We start from the raw sequence: 18,432 nt of genomic DNA on the forward strand, positions 1-18,432 counted from the left end.
TCAGGTCTTTCTCACACATACATACCTACTCTCTCTCTCTCTGTTCTCCTTTCCTTCAATCATCCTCAAGTGCAGTGTTGATTTTGACAGCGGAGGGTCACCTTGCAACTCCTAAACATGTAACTCCTTGTGACTACTTGCAACCATTATTCCCAATGGCATGTTGCAAGGAGTTGCATTTTGTTGCAAAGTTTCAGCGGTGTGGTTTGGGCCTTAGTCTCTTGAATAGTTTTCATTTAGTTTTAGTCTCATTTTAGTCGCCTGGAATGTTTTAGTGTTAGTCTAGTTTTAGTCGAATAAAGTGTATTTTGGCAGGCCCTGATGCCGTCATAATGGGTGATTTTACACATGCCGAAAATAGCCGATCCACAAGCTCACAACTCGCCACAGACTCGCAGCGCGACGCGTTGTGAGCTTGTAGATCGGCTATTTTCAGCATGCAACGAAGTGTAAAATTACTTGTTTATTTTACGTATACTGGATCTCTTGTCCACTAGTCCCTTCCTAACAATTTAGTCTAGTTGTCTAGTTTATGTAAATATATTTAGTCTTAGTTTTAGACATCATAGCTTAGTTTCCATCCATTTTCGTCAGTGACAAAGGGTAGTCGACGAACATTTATCGCCATAGTATTAGTCGCCAAAATCAACACTGCCGCCACCCACGTCCTCGCTTTCCCATTCTTTCGCTTTCCTCCGCTCTTCGCCGTCTACTTTCTCTCCCAGGCTCGTCAGAATATGCCAGAGAGAGGAGGACGGAGGAGGGTACCAGGGGGGCCTAGTCTACCCCTGAGCCCCCCCTAGGTGCCAGAGAGGGGAGGACGGAGGAAGGTGTTCTGGCTTTCAACGTAGAAACCGTTTAACAACCCCAAGGCGACTGACTAGGGGGTTAGAATCCTCCGCGGCCGGCGGTGCATCCGGTCTGGTTCGGGCGTTTTCCCACAAACGCAGTTGGCCGTGTTTGTGGGAAGTGGAGCCGGACGGCGAGGGCATTCTTTTGTTGCTGTACTATAGCGCCGCCTGCAGGCTGTTCAAAGGGCAACTGTTCATGATCATTTTGACATATAATTTTTTTTAATCTAGTTTTAGTCATATAGTCTTTTGAATCGAGTTGTATTTAGTTTTAGTCATCTGAAAAGTTTTAGTTTTGGTCGACTAAATTTAGAAAAAGGTTTAGAAAAAAAGAAGAAGAAGAAGCGCTTCGTGGGTCCCATTTTGGGGCAGGAACCCCTTTTGGTGTTAGGCATTATGTTATGCTTTAGCTATTGAAAAATAGCAGATCTGCGCGCTACGAGCTTGTAGGTCTGCTATTTTTGAAAAATCGAAGAACGACTGACATAGAAACATAGCTTTTTCAGAAAACTGTCAGGATGTAGAAGACATTTTTAGAATCTGATCTCAGGTCGAAATGGGTTAGACAAAGTGCAAACTGCAGGTGCTCTTTGGAGAGGGTTTCAATAATACAGGATAAGAGTTCTTTAGAAGTTTCTATACCTTTGAGTTAGTCAAAAGATCACAGTGGAAAGGAAGTAGGATGGTGGCGAACTTTAAAGACGGTCCAAGGCAGCTCGATCTGTTCATTTGAAGTAGAAAAATCCTTTAATTAATTTATGAAATAAATAAATATATAATAAATATGAAATAAAGAATTGTTCTACTTGTGAGCAGAGCTGTGTTGGATCGTCTTTAAAGGAGAATTCCATACTAAAAGGCTTTCTTACCTTTCTTTGTAGTTGTTACGTCCCCATCAAAGAGGTCCAGGTGTTATTTTGTGCAAAAGCTCCTTATTGGCTATTTCCCCTACCATAAGCCCTAACTGAATTGCATTGAATTGAATGGGATGTATGGGGTGTTGTGCTAATTCGCTTATTTCCATCGCTCAAAATTATATAGTTTTTGTATATATCCTCTTTTCATAATGTAAATAATAACCCAAGCGGCACACTTTACTACTTATTTCGATGGAAATAAGCGAATTAGCACAACACCCCATACATCCCATTCAATTCAATGCAATTCATTGAGGGCTTATGGTAGGGGAAATAGCCAATAAGGAGCTTTTGCACAAAATAACACCTGGACCTCTTTGATGGGGACGTAACAACTACAAAGAAAGGTAAGAAAGCCTTTTAGTATGGAATTCTCCTTTAAAGTTCGCCACCAATCTTCCTTCCTTCCACTGTGATCTTTTAGTAGCTTAAAGGTATAGCACGAGTTTAGTTGACTAAATCTACAGTTGATTTTGTCTACAAAAATGTATTTCTTTGCAGGCGCTGATGGCGTCGCAATGGTAGATTTTACACTTGGCTGCATGCTGAAAATAGCCGATCTACACAAGCTCACAACAGCTAACAACGTTGTGAGCTAACCTAACAATTTAGTTTTTACATTAATTGTTGACGAAATTGTCAGTATATTTAGTCTTAGTTTTAGTCATCATAGCTTAAATGGTAAATGGTGCATTTATATAGCGCCTTTATCCAAGGCGCTTTACATAGATTGTGCATTATACATTCATCCATTCACACACCGATGGCGGCGGAAACCATGCAAGGCACCAACCTGCAAATCGGTAGGCTTTCTGCAGGCCTTCCTGGAAAGTTGCAATGCGATAATGGAAGCCACCGTTCCCACGATAATAAAAATCTAAATATTATTTTTTCTTGTTTTAAAAGAAATCTGCTCAACGATGATGGTAAATGGTGCATTTATATAGCGCCTTAATCCAAGGCGCTTTACATAGATTGTGCATTACATTCACACACACATTCATACACTGATGGCGGCGGAAACCATGCAAGGCACCAACCTGCACATCAGGAGCAATTAGGGGTTCAGAGTCTTGCTCAAGGACACTTCGACTGACTGGCACCCCAGCCTACCAAACTAAAAAGGTACCATTCAAACCGCTACAGCGCGCATGCGTGAAACATATCCAGGAGCGCTAAACAAGGCGTTGCCTAGTAGCAACGGGAGCTGTCAAAGATGGATTACAACGAGAGAGAGAGAGAGAGAGAGAGAGAGAGAGAGAGAGAGAGAGAGAATTTTCTGGCATTTTCTCTGCCTTTCACTGCAGCTGTCCTTTACATTACAACACAAGTGACCGTGAATTGCACTGCAGGACAGGTCAGGTGCATCAGGCATGTGTATTTGTTGGGGGCCTGTTTGTTGGCTTCCATCAACAGCAGTTTGTGAGCTGAAACCCAAAAAGCTGAGATTATAGGTTATGATAGCATTTACTGTAAATTACATTGCTGTCGGGTTGAAACCTATTATCTCCATACGGAGATCTCCATAACTTTGTGCTTTTCCCCCGTAAATTAACGCCCTACTTCATCATACTAAAGCGTCACACAAAAGTATCGAAAGTATGTTTAGTTTCGACTAGGGTGACAAAAACAAGACCTGTCCCAGATGACATGAGAGGGTGAATCGCTCACATCGTCATCAGCAGATCAGAAATGGATTTGTGGCCCCAAATAACTCAAACGCTTTCTAAACCAATAGCAGTATTTTGAAATACAGATAGGACGCCAGTGTAAAGACGGTGGGAACCGGAGTGGTACGATCCATTTCTCGGTCTCGGTGAGTTATAGCAACGCAAAGCCCAAAGTTCTACCAAAGTTCAACACCATTTCAAGTCTCGAGAGGACACCGCAACCTGGCACGGCGCTTCAAAGCGAAACCTATCTAGGCATTCCCCCATAGCAAAGAAGAACGTTTATTTTCCAAGTTCTGACGAGCAGATGTTCTGCTCCGAGAGAGGGGGGGGGGGGGGGGGGAAGAAAATAAGAAAGCAGGGAGAAATTTAAACTTTTCTGCCCCCGGAGGCTTCCCTGGGAAGCCAAGAGGCGACGAGGCTCCAAAACACTGCGCTGTAATAACTCACCGAGCCTGCTCAGTGCATCATCATGACACTAGCTCTCATGGCCAATATTTACGAGCGTGCCCCGGTGGGAGCACAGATTTCTCCTCGAGCGAAAAAGGGCGAAAGCCGTCAAACAACGCGAGATGAATGAATGAGCCGCAGCTTCTACGCCGTCCAATTCTCCGGGACTATAAATCCAGTGTTCCAACAGGTACAGCACATCATTAGCATGTCGTCGGTGTCGGCCGGAGACCTCGTATCTCCATCAGCGTTGATCCCCCTCGACTAATACTATGACAAAAAAAGTTGGTCGACTACCTATTTTCACTGACTAAGCTTCAACTAAGCTATGATTACTAAAACTAAGACTATGTATATTGGCAATTTCGTCAACAAATACAAACTAGACTAAAATGTTAGGAAGTGACCAGTGGACAAAAGATCCAGTATAAGCCTTTTTACACATGCTGAAAATAGCCGAGCTTGTAGATCAGCTATTTTCAGCAAGGGTAAAATCAGTCATTACGACAGCATCAAGGCCTGCCAAAATAAATTTGAGTCGACGAAATCAACTGTACATTTAGTCGACTAAAATCTTTTGATAATTAGCCGACTAAAACTAGACTAAGACTAAAACATTCCAATGTGACAAAAACTATTCAAAGACTATGACTAAAACTAAAATCTAAATTTGCTGTCAAAATCAACACTGATCTCCATATTATTTAAACTTTTAGTTTTTTACTGTTTTTTTTTCTCCCCGTGAATTTATTCCGTACTTCATCATCATACGAGTGTCACACAAAAGCTCACAACCGTTCACGATGCAGCACATTGTTAGCTTGTATAGATTGGCTATTTTCACTTATCATGAAGTTGTTTTTGTTATAATAATAAAATAATAGGAATGGTTTTGGACATGCACAGTTCCGTCCCCACGGGGACATTAATATCCCTGAGTGATGAAGTAAAGCTGTAAACTACGACCGAACAGTGTTTTTGTTTGCGGATTACTTTTTCCCTGCATTGTTGATTTGTCCTCTGGCATCGCCAGCTGGCATCGCTGCTTCCCACATAGTCACATTTGCAGAGTCATCCAAAAAAAGGGCGGGGGAAGTAGCTGACATAGGCTTTTCTTTCTTTCTTTTTGTTGAAACTACTGATAATTTGACAGTTTTCTGAAAAAGCTATGTTTCTATGTCAGTCGTTCCTCGGTTTTTCAAAAATAGCAGACCTACAAGCTCGTAGCGCGCCACTCGGTGGCGCGCTATGAGCTTGTAGATCTGCTATTTTTCAATAGCTAAAGCATGACATAATGCTAACACCAAAAGGGGTTCCGGACTGCTTTTGAGTTTGTCTATAGCGATTCTATAGCTATAGGCAATTCAACAAATTTTAACAGCAATCCAACAGGTGTCAATTTGCATGGAATATACTTGTATGCGGATTCAAATAAACCAAACTATGCCACGCCGCCCACGCGTACATCAGACAGCCAATAGCCATTCCTTTCAACAGGATACTCAGTGATGTGACGAATCATAGTAGTAGACCCACCTCTTCTAAGTACCACCATTATAATTTATGACTGTTAAAATTACCGTAGACCTATCACATCGTATTCAGCTATACTTTACATGAACCGGTAACTCAGGAGATAAATGTATTCCTAATAAGAATGTAATTATCACAGTTATGTACATTATGGTAATGGTAGCACTAAAACTGGCACTTTAATAGAAATAGTGGGGTTGTCGTGGGAGTGCATTTTACAGGAAAGCTCCGGAAATGATGTCTGAAATGATTAGTCATAAATTAGCTAAATCCAGATTTAAATTAACATCTGTTGATACTTGTATTGCACTTGGTCTTTATACTTTAAAATTATAATATATCTACGTATATCTCTATCTATCTATATATCTCTACATATATTTGACCAATTGTGACCGGGGCCAAGTCATTGGATTTTTTTCCATTTAGTTTTTTTGCATGTCATGTGAAAGCAGGGAATCATAGCTTCAAATTGACATATTGGTTGTTCATATTGACCCACGCCACCAGTTTTGGAGATATGGCTTATAGAATAATGTCTTGAGGAAAACTGCGAGTTGAGAAAACGGCCTTGAAAAGTTCACTTCTGTGGACTCTAACATTACACCTAGCTACATGTTTAAGCATTTATTTCATATAATTTACATGTAAAATTCAGCTCTGATTATTATTTCAGACATGCTCTAGTATGTGAAGAGTCTGCCTGTGCTATTAACTCGTTTTTCTCCTCTGGAGGCTGGAGGCTGCACAATAGCAGACCCTCAGTCAAATCTGGTTACATCCGTCCGTCCGTCCGTCTGTGCGTGCGTGCGTCTGTCATGTCTGTCAATATACTGACAGACTAAAACCAATGACATTTTCTCGTGATTTTACAAATTGACACGCCATGCCGTTAGTTATTTGTTTTGTAAAGTAGAACATTTTGTCAATTCTAGTTACTTTGTTAGTTTTTAGTTACATAATAACCCTGCCATTGACACATGCCTGTTTTTTCAATTGTATTACATGTTTTATTATTGCACTGTGATAGACTACGGTCTACCTGTTCTGGAAAGCACTTTGGGTCAACTGCTGTTGTTTTTAAATGTGCTATATAATTAATATTGACTTGACTTGACTTTACATGTACACATTGAAAAGAAAAGCTGAGAAAGAGCACAGTCCTACTTACCCCTCGACCAGAGTCCTGTTGGCTAAGCGGATACAGTGCTCCCACAGGACATTGGACACAGCCAGGGGGATTCGCACATGTCTGGACACATCGCCCAGACGCTTGTTAAACTGCTCAAACTCCTGGGGAGATTATGAATAAAATAAAAGTTCAGTTAAGTACATTCACCAGTTGTCTATTAATTTAATTGGCATTGTTCCCATGTAGCCACAGGAAACCTGGAACAAACAGTATAATCTATAATTTAATTCGATGCAATTTCAAGCCTTGGGTCAACTTACGTGACAGGTTTAACATTACAAATATTGGGCATGTTTTAGGTTTATCTTTGGTTACCTTTAGCTCCCTGCCATTATTTTTTGCACTGCAAATGTTTAAGTTTCTTGCTCGGCCAGTTGAACAGACCATTTATATGCATAAGCTATTGACATTCGGCAGCTTTCGTAATTTCTTTTTTTTTTAATGGCCTCTGTTTAGCACGCACATAATTCGGCTATGTTTTCCTGTCATGTAAAATAAATAAATGAATAAATACATACATAAATAAAAAACAAACAAATAAATAACAACTGCTACTGCAGACACAGTGGCACTGGGCAGTAGTGTTGATTTTGACAGATTTTTTTTATTTAGTTTTATTCATAGTCATCATCATCATACTATAATTCTGACAATGTCTGTGTGTCAGAAACACTGCCGTAGCTCCTCACTGCCTGCACTCCCACTTTTCACACAGGCATTGACCATAATAATATGGAGGTCTTAACAAAGCCCTTTTTCCAATTTAACAAATTATAATTTAATAATGAATTTATTAGTGAATTAAAAATGAGAAAACGCAGCAAGTATTTCACAACGGGTAAGGGCTAGTTAGAATAATTTTCATTTAGCGCCACCTGGTGGTCACCAGTTTAGGCTTTGGTTGCCAATTCGCCCATTATTAAAAAAAGAAAGAAAATGTAATTCTATTATGCATGTAATGTGCATGTCATCACCTGTACACCAGATTAGAGGAATCTTTTTTTTAAACTCGTCTTATCGTCCATGGCAATCAGTGCATAATTGGATTCAGCTCGTCTTAACGTTATGGCACTTTTAATCACATTTCATAATTTCGTATCATAATTGAATGAATAAAGTGTCTGTTGTGTTTTTCTTTTAAGAGAGCAAATTGAAATTGGAACATGAACACGAGTGATGAACGTGGCCCATGAGCAGCCGTCTGTGTAAGACCATTTCCATCTGAGTAGGCCACAGGCCTACCTTAACCCATTTTGGGTGGGAACCCCTTTTGGTGTTAGCATTATGCTATGCTTTAGCTATTGAAAAATAACAGATCTACAAGCTCATAGGTCTGCTATTTTTGAAAAATCGAAGAACGACTGACATAGAAATTTTTTTTCAGAAAACTGTCAGGATGTAGAAGATGTTCTTTTAATCTGATCTCAGGTCAGAATGGGCAACCCATTTAGGCCTGACGTCGAAATAAAAAAAAAGGTCCGTTCTGAAAGAATATATACCTATTCGAAGATTTGTTGGTGCATTTTTACGATTTTTCAAAAATAGCAGACCTACAAGTTCATAGCGCGCCACTCGGTGGTGCGCTATGAGCTTGTAGATCTGCTATTTTTCAATAGATAAAGTATAACAGAATGCTTGAAACACCAAAAGGGGTTCCCGCCCAAAATGGGTTAATTTTAAATATAATATCTCTGCGAAAGCTGGACCTTTAGGGATTTCAAGGAAAGGCAAAAAAAGGCATTGCTTTTGCGCCCCAGTAGACATGAAGAAGTACGGCACCGCATACAGGCAGTTTAATTCATTACAGATGTTCCACAACATGGTCTGTGTGTGTGAAGCATTTGGTCCAAAATAAAATATAAATATTTCTGGTGCTGCTGCATTTCCCTGCCATTCTATATGCAAATTAGTATCAAAGGCTGAACACTACTGATCATCATGCATTTATGAATACAAATTCCTCTCCCCTGCGTTTCACAATGGATTATGCTGTAATAATGCCATGTCGACGCCAATATGTTTCCATATAGTGGAACTTAACTGTTTCCATACTGTACTTGAACTTGAAGTAAATATTATGATTAAGAAAACGTACACCATTATTAGTCGCTGTTCAATTCCTGCTATAATATTAACCACATTTCTTGTCGCCTCAAAGAGGTAGCAGTAATCAGCTGTACTGATTTGACATGCTGACACATAAATAAACCAAGCCCAAAGAAAGCGCTCCCCCTCTGGAAATTCAGCTTACGGTATGAACTAAATTAGTTAGGCTTAAGGCAGCTTAACTGGAGAGCAGCTACGCAACAGAAATCCTCAGTGTTAATTCATCGATTTACAACTCCGGGAGTGTTTAACCCATTCTGAACGGGAACCCATTTTGGTGTTAGCATCATGTCGTGCTTTAGCTATTGAAAAATAGCAGATCTACAAGCTCATAGCGCGCCACTCGTATGAGCTTGTAGGTCTGCTATTTTTGAAAAATCGAAGAACAACTGACATTTTTTTAGAATCTGATCTCAGGTCAGAATGGGTTAAAATAAATATTTGGTTACATCTTGTGCCACTGTCAAGAGTTAAATTAAAGATGGGAGTGCCGTGATATTTTTTCACCCTAAAACATGATCATCAGGTGACATTATTATTATTTAAGGAGGAACATTTAAAATGTTGTTTTTATGTGGACACGCCCACCAGTTCACTAACACCCCGAAGGCCCGGGGTTATTTATTCCATTAAATCATAGCGCCCAGCGATTTATAGCAGCGGAGCGCTTTTACCGACGGACTGGATGTTATCCCCGGATGTGGCTGAAGCAGTGTTGCCAACTATTCCAGTAACGGAAGTAGCTACTGGCTCTTCAGAAAGTCTCTAGAAGTCGCTAGGGGTGGTATATGCGCGCGCAACTTTAGCCCTATAGCGACTTTTAGGCGCAACGAAAATATGGAGCCAGCCTAGAAACACCATTTCCTTGCTCTGTGCACATAACCGAGCCGAGGAGGCCAGACGCGCCGAGCACTTTATAGTGTTGCCAACTTAGCGGATTTGAGGCTGAGAGAGGGAACATGAAGAAAAAGGAGGGTTTTATCTTTGGCGACTGTCAACACGATTTGTCCCCAATTCACCAGAAAAAGTAGCTAGATTTCTCTCCAGAAGCTTTTCACTAATTCAGTCGCTATCTGGAAAGAAGCTAAATATGGCGACAAAGTTGGCAACACTGGGCTGAAGCAGCTAGATGTAGCCAAAACATGGAGGTGATCGACAACAACGGGAGGTATGACTAAATCTACCACGACTAGCGACGGGACCGCGGTGGGCCGTCTAACACATCATCTTTTCTTAGAATTGGAATATTGATATCAATAACCTCCGTCCTTTCTGTAAAAACAAATACAAAGCTCACGCCACGGCCCTCCATCTTTAACACCCGAGACAGCCATCTGAGAGCCCGCTAGGATATCAGGAAGGCAAGGTTGCGTTTATAAACAGGATTGGCTCAGTCCTAGGCTGTGGGTATTCTAATTTGCCAGAGCTCTGGTGTGACTTAGCCACATGCTGGTTCCCTGAGACATATGCTTATCCCATTCTGAACGGGAACCCATTTTGGTGTTTGTTAGCATCATGTTATGCTTTAGCTATTGGAAAATATTTTTGAAAAATCGTAAAAAAGCGGCACAAATCTTTGAATAGGTATATATTCTTTCAGAACGAACGTTTTTTTTATTTCGACATCAGGCCTAAATGGGTTGACCCATTCTGACCTGAGATCAGAATAAAAGAATGTCGTAGGTCTACAATTTACAATTTAGGCATTTAGCAGACGCTCTTAATCCAGAGCGACTTACATTTAAGCAAGAACAAAAGCATGGGAATACATCACATAAAAGCATTTATCATGAAACATGCGTAAGCTAAGAAAGTAACAGTGGAATATCTATATAATGAAATTATACATACACTATACATATAAACTATACATATTTACTACTATGCTATACATATGTACTATGGCATGCTATGACTATATACAATAGTCTTGTAGCTTGTAGGACTGCTATTTTTGAAAAATCGAAGAACGACTGACATTTTTTGAATCTGATCTCAGGTCAGAATGGGTTCATCAGACCAGTGTGTGTCCAGTGGAAACCTCGTATGAATCTGATCTCAGGTCAGAATGGGTTATGCATATCAGAATTTTCTCATGGCTTTTGGTGATAGCAAAATAACCGCCTTGTTCATGATTCGCAACACTGACGCGACGGAACCGTCTTCTTTCCCTGAGACCATGCTGCATCTCCCTGTGCGTCACAGAGGAATATCATTCCCTTCAGGGAATATCAGTCCCTTCTTTCATGCAAAATGTATGACGGATGGACGGATGATTGGGACGGCATGAATAAAGACACTCATTTAGAGGAAAGCCCCTGAGTATTTCCGGGGAATAGGCGAGAGACTTGGAGACCTGTGGTCTTTAACGAAAAAGGGGGGGGGGGGGGGGGGGAGGGGAGAGATCTGCATTTACCTCTCCAAAGCTGAACCATTTTTACTTTTCCCACCTCCGTGGGCCACTAATTGATCTCTATGGGAGACGATATGTAAACTGTGTGTGAGATGAGATGAGAATGACGGCTATTGCATTGAAATCTCCCCCTGTTACATTCACTTAACAGCCACGGTTCAATTTTGGGGGGGGGTGATTCATTCACATGCACTTTCATCATGTAACTATAGTCTGTCCGTAAAACATTTACCTACGAGCACATAAACCCAGCTGCACCATTACGTACGGCACTGCAGTGGGGGAGCGGGGGGTAATTCTGACAGAGCATTAGTACGACATGTGGGAACAACGGTCGGACTAGCGCTCGAACATGCGCTGCTCCCGTGCCTGCGGTCAGGGTTAGGTTAGGGTTTGAGGTATAGGTTGTCGGTCTAATGACTGTCGGACCAATAATAGTCAATCTTTACAGTTGATTTAGTCGACTAAGATGTATTTTGGCGGGCCTTGATGCCGTCGCGATGGCTGATTTTACACTTGCGACGCATTGTGAGTGTGTAGATCGGCTATTTTCAAGCGCAACATTACTTGTGTCTTTTACTTATACGAGATCTCTTGTCCACTAGTCCCTTTCTAACATTTTAGTGTCGTTTTTATTTGTTTGACGCGATTGTCAATGTAGTTTTCATTTAGTTCGGTAGTCGACGAACATCTTTCGTCGTAGTTTCAGTTGACGAAATAAATAAGAGTTTCTTCACTTCTGGTTACCTTTAGGAGGACGTCTACATAGACGTTGTGCTGGGACATGATCTCCCGGATGTCCCACTTGACTCCGGCCATCAGGAGCAACATCTGCTCATAGTCGATGGCTTTGGCCGCCACGATCCAGTAGATGGGTTTCCTTAGTTCGCTGGCCGTGGACACCGTCTGAGAGACGAGAGAACGGGGGGGGGGAAACAACACTTCTATAATTCTTATAATTCTGTGACGGGCTGTTATGATATGAGAATGATTCATATCACTCTTGTTCTTTTTCTGTTAATGGAAACTGTCTCCTGCTCAGAACCTCTGTCCACATATATACTGTTCCTTTTTAAAGGTATGTTTTCAAGAATAGATCTAACAAAAACAGGGCGGTTTTTACTTTTGTATTATTAAGGTACCAAGCTGTAGGTATAGTTGGTCCCTAATTGATTTAGCCTTTTCTTTTCTTCTCCTCCTCCTTCCACCAAAAATAGCAGTTCTGGCTGAACCGTGCAGTCGGAGTTTGCGAAACGCGGGAATATGGTAGAGGGCCATGCCAAACCGTGATGATGCGAAGCCCACAACCATTGGCCAAAGTGGCACTATAGCACTCAATTGAAAATGCAAACTTTGAACGTGCATAGCTCATGAACCGTTTGACCGTCGGCGATTAAACTTTGATACACTCTCTCCTCATGCCGAACAACTTTCGTGCTGTAACTTTTGACCTTTAGAATGACCCTAGAATTACCCTTACCCTAGCACCATTTTGAATTATATGAAAATAAGTTAAAATCTATCTCCTCCCAGAATCTTTGATCAAAATGCACGAAACCTTCTACACGTGAACCTTGGACCTATACGGACAAAAAATCGGAAGTACATTTTTTTAAAGTTTTTATGAGGCAATGAAAAATGCTGTTTTATGACAATTATTCTTCTGCCCCTAATACATACATGCAGCTCAGCGTGTATGGTAGAGGGTTATGCCAAATAGCACTGAAACCAATCTTACTGCAATTGGCCAAAGGGGGGCAGCTACAGTAATTTGTTGGAAATGAAGATGAAGATGGCCGCCGGGTGAACTACTGTACATCGGAGACTCCGACTTGAGCCATCTAGCCTTTACATAATTTATGTCTATGGGTTTGGCGACCTCCGGGGGTTAAATCTGAACCCAGGCGTGAGATAACGATCTTAGGGTTTGCAGTGTGAACTGTCAACTAGCAATAAGGATAATTGCTTGTTTTTTTGAGGTTTCAACAGATGGAATCACCAGCCATGACATTAATTTAGCTGTCAGAAATGGACCCATGTCTCTGCAACAGAACAGAAGACTATAGGAGACGCGGCTGGCTGGATATGAATGACAGACCACTTTCGTTGATGGGGGAATAGGCCTGTGATGGAGGTATGCAGGTGCAGTAGTAATTTGTACTTTGGCAGCCAAATGCTGTTCTTTTTAGACCAATACATGGTGCATTGTGGAAAAAGAACATTGAACGTCAAATAATCTATAGTCCCCGATTATAATACGACCCCGTTTTTTAGGATATTTCCGTTGGGAGAAAAAAACGGGGCCCATACCCGAAGTTGGGTTGGCGAAAGGGCCTTTCTGTTTGCAAGTTTGCTTGTTCTCCCCGTGTCCCCCTAGGGTAGGTACTAGAGATGTCCCGATACTGTATCGGTATCGGGTAAAGTATCGGATCGGCACATTTGAGTGAGGAGTCTGCCATAAACACAACACCAGATATATAGTTAGATAACTATAAACACAACACCAGATATATAGTTAGATAACTATAAACACAACACCAGATATATAGTTAGATAACTATAAACACAACACCAGATATATAGTTAGATAACTATAAACACAACACCAGATATATAGTTAGATAACTATAAACACAACACCAGATATATAGTTAGATAACTATAAACACAACACCAGATATATAGTTAGATAACTATAAACACAACACCAGATATATAGTTAGATAACTATAAACACAACACCAGATATATAGTTAGATAACTATAAACACAACACCAGATATATAGTTAGATAACTATAAACACAACACCAGATATATAGTTAGATAACTATAAACACAACACCAGATATATAGTTAGATAACTATAAACACAACACCAGATATATAGTTAGATAGCTATAAACACAACATGAGATCACGACACTAGTATCGGTATTCTGTATCGGTATCGGCTAACACAGGAATTGAGGTATCGGGATCGGATCGGAAGCGAATAAAGTGTATCTAGGGACATCCCTAGTAGGTACCCGTTAGCGATTCCACTTACCTGCGAGTAGAACTGCTGCAGGAAGGGCTTCTTGGCGGCAGGCATCATGGTGTCAAGGTGGGACTGAAGGGAATCGAACTGTTCGGCTAGAAACACCCTGGGAAACACACATGAAACACACATGAAACACACATGATACACACATGAAACACACATGAAACACACATGATACACACATGAAACACACATGAAACACACATGAAACACACATGAAACACACATGATACACACATGAAACACACATGAAACACACATGATACACACATGAAACACACATGAAACACACATGATACACACATGAAACACACATGAAACACACATGAAACACACATGATACACACATGATACACACATGATACACACATGATACACACATGAAACACACATGATACACACATGATACACACATGAAACACACATGAAACACACATGAAACACACATGAAACACACATGATACACACATGATACACACATGATACACACATGATACACACATGATACACACATGAAACACACATGATACACACATGATACACACATGATACACACATGAAACACACATGAAACACACATGAAACACACATGAAACACACATGATACACACATGATACACACATGAAACACACATGAAACACACATGAAACACACATGATACACACATGATACACACATGAAACACACATGAAACACACATGATACACACATGATACACACATGATACACACATGAAACACACATGGTACACACATGGTACACACATGATACACACATGAAACACACATGAAACACCCTTAACTAGGGCTGTCAAACGATATCTGTACGATGTATAATATAATAAGTTAATAACGAATAATAATAATAATACATTGTATTTATAAGGCGCCTTTCAGGGCACTCAAGGTCGCCGTACAGTTAATACAAAAACGCAGTTAAAAACTAAACTAAACTAAGGCACAGCTTGCAGCAGAAGACAACAAAACTCAGCCATATGCCTGCCTAAACAGGTGGGTTTTGAGGTGAGTTTGGAATAATGGTGATACGAGTCCATGTTTCTAATATCAGGGGGGAGGTGGAGTTCCAGAGGTGAGGGGCAGAGCGGCTGAAGGCTCTTGACCCCATTGGTGGAGAGAGACGGGCTGGGAGGAGGCAGACCATCATGGTATCTCTCTGTCTCTCACCCCATTGTTGATGTGATTTGAGCCTCTGCCTAATATGTAAACTGTGCAGCATTTTATGGCAATAACCGCCTTGTGTTCCCCCCCCCCCCCCCCCCCCCATCCAGATATAGGGCTAGATAGTGCAGAGTGGATGGGATTATGGGCATTAACTCAGTTAATTTGACAGCCCTAGTTTTAATTTAAGTAAATGTATCAATACTGCAATGTAGAACTGCTCCGTTACGAGTAAAAAGTTCAATTCAAAATGCACTTGAGTAAAAGTACAAATAATTTGGCATCAAAATGTATTTACGTACCACAAGTAAAAGTGCTCATTGTGCAGAATGTCCCATTTCAAGTTTTCAAATGTATTCACAATTATCTTTTGAAAATAGCCGATCTACAAGCGGTTAATGTACATTTTGTAATAATAAATCAAAATCTACAAAGAAACTAGCAAACTAAAGTTTACAAATAGACGTAGTGGCGTAAAAGTACAATATTTGCCTCCGAGATGTAGTGGAGTACATATACTCAAGTAAAGTACAAATACCTCCAAATTGTACTTAAGTACGGTACTTAAGTAAATGTACTTAGTTACTTGACACCATGGTGAACATGGCAGGTCCAACTAGGTTAGACCGCACACACAGCATTTGGTGAGGTTACATGGCAAATTACTTGAACGAAATGCATTCTTGAGTCTGCATTGTTTGTCGACTTTAATCTAAAAAAGAATCCCTCAACTGGCCACTCAAACTGAACAGTCACAATCGACGGGCCTCTGATGAAGACAAAACTCCTGGCTGGATTGTAGGCATGTTTGGGCATTCTTTAATGTTTGTGTTCTAACCATTCTCTCTCTGTGTGTGTGTGTGTGTGTGTGTGTGTGTGTGTGTGTGTGTGTGTGTTCTGATTTGCATCAATGTATTTAAGGAGTGTGACCACCACATTCATGAGTCATGACTGAGGTTTATTTTACAGTACTTAAACCATTTTGACCTGAGATCAGATTCTAAAAATGTCTTCTACATCCTGACACTTTTCTGAAAAAGCTATGTTTCTATGTCAGACCTACAAGCTCGTAGCGCGCCACTCGGTTGCGTGCGCGCGCGCACACACACACACACACACACACACACACACACACACACACACACACACACACACACACACACACACACACACACACACACACACACACACACACACACACACACACACACACACACACACACACACACACACACACACACACACACACACACACACACACACACACACACACACACACACACACACACAGGGGAATGGGGATCTGATGATCACCGATGTTCAAAAAAAAAAGATAAATCACTTTTAAACAGATAAAAGCATTCCCCCGTTCAGATTTTTATGGTGGCAGTATAACTCGAGGAAGACAACAATTAGCCTGCCAATGATGAATACATTTCCAAAATGATGTTTGGACGATTCAATTGTCGGGTTTTGTTCTGTCAGCGTGTGCTTGTTGCATACACCGGTTCCTGCTGAGAAATAATTAACAGATTCTGACCTGAGATCAGATTCTAAAAATGTCTTCTAGATCCTGACAGTTTTCTGAAAAAGCTATGTTTCTATGTCAGTCGTTCTTCGATTAAAAGAAAATAGCAGACCTACAAGCTTGTAGCGCGCCACTCGGTGGCGCGCTATGATCTTGTGGATCTGCTATTTTTCAATAGCTAAAGCATAACATAATGCTAACACCAAAAGGGGTTCCCGCCCAGAATGGCTTAAAACAATGCTCCACGGAGGCCTATAAACTGTTGGAAAACAAATATCTATAAACGCACTCCAGATGACTGCGCTGAAGTAATTCAACTTCAACACCAGACAAAACGAATGACTCTTATAACCAGGGCATCCGTGGGGCTATTTGGGGGGCACGAGTTCAGCGCTACAAAGCTTGTAGATCTGCTTCTTTTTTCTTCTCGTGAAAACCTGTGCAAATCGTATTATTGCACAGCGGTTTTTACTCAAATATTTGCTTCTGGGGGTGTCCCTGGAACAACATCTATTTTCAGATGGGGGTCGCGGCCAAATACATATAATTCTAGGCTCCTGGACATGAAATAGTTTGAGAACCACTGATATTTAGACACATACTGTAGGTTTTTCAGAAACCTGTTGAGATTTCGAAGACATCTCGCTGGCTGAGCGTAGTAAGCTCTATGCTGAATAAATTCTTTCTTCATGCAAATAAAGAAGAGGATCCAAGGCACTCTGTTCCAGCGAGGTGAAAAAAGCCTTTATTGTAAGTTAAGGCATGGCAAAGATCATTACACAAAAAGGGAGGACCAACGGGTTTTGGGTGATGATCTTTGCCATGCCGTAACTTACAGTAAAGGCTTTTTTCCACCTCACTGGAACAGAGCGCCTTGGATCCTCTTCTGTATTTTCATGATTTAACCTCGCCAACGAGCACCTGTATTCAGTTCAACACACAAAGGACCACCTTTCCTCTATTCAAACATTTTATTTTTTTACCTGAGAGTTTAGGAAACAGCTTGTGTTTACCCCAACAAGCTGATAATAGTTCAGCACGTATAACGCAACGCTGTCACTGATCCGGTCATGCTTGCTCGGGTAAACTGTAAACATGACATTTAGACAAACAGGGAGGGAGCAGTTGTAATAGAGTTCCTAATTATTCTTTTTTTTTTCCTCCTCAAAGGGCACCGGAGCTTTACTGGTGATAACGTTTCAGTGGAACATTTTCCAATGGCTGTTTTTTTTTCGCTCTCAGATGCAAGGTCCTCTGAGATGATCATCTTTTTTATTAATTTAAAATGTAGTCGCTAGTCGTTAGATTCCCAAGTCTCCCATGTAGTACCCCGCCATCGCAGACGGCTACTGGTTGATCTTGGGGAGGATGTGAAGAGTGTCGTCTCTGATACTCGTGTCATCAGCCGATCTACATACTCCTATTTTAGAGCCGAATAAAAGTCGGTTCGGCTCTGTAGAGCCTACAATTTGACGTAATTTGAGGTTCGGGGGGGCGGGTACCGTCCTAAAGTCGTCTCTTCGGTGCTACTGAAAATTTCTGACGAGCCGA

General features: G+C 41.0%; 1 protein-coding gene across 1 annotated transcript in view; it reads right to left on the minus strand.

The window, feature by feature from the left end:
- vps50 (VPS50 subunit of EARP/GARPII complex) overlaps positions 1 to 18,432 on the minus strand; it is a 218,347-nt gene that overhangs the window by 4,729 nt on the left and 195,186 nt on the right. Inside the window, exons 24-26 of the mRNA XM_083763390.1 lie at positions 14,181 to 14,277; positions 11,880 to 12,038; positions 6,593 to 6,714 (exon numbers count right to left, since the gene is read on the minus strand). Coding sequence (XP_083619516.1) covers positions 6,593 to 6,714; positions 11,880 to 12,038; positions 14,181 to 14,277 — 378 coding nt within the window. The remainder of the gene's footprint in view (positions 1 to 6,592; positions 6,715 to 11,879; positions 12,039 to 14,180; positions 14,278 to 18,432) is intronic.

This window comes from Protomyctophum parallelum (genome assembly GCF_964188405.1).
Source record: "Protomyctophum parallelum genome assembly, chromosome: 1".
NCBI lineage: Eukaryota > Metazoa > Chordata > Actinopteri > Myctophiformes > Myctophidae > Protomyctophum > Protomyctophum parallelum.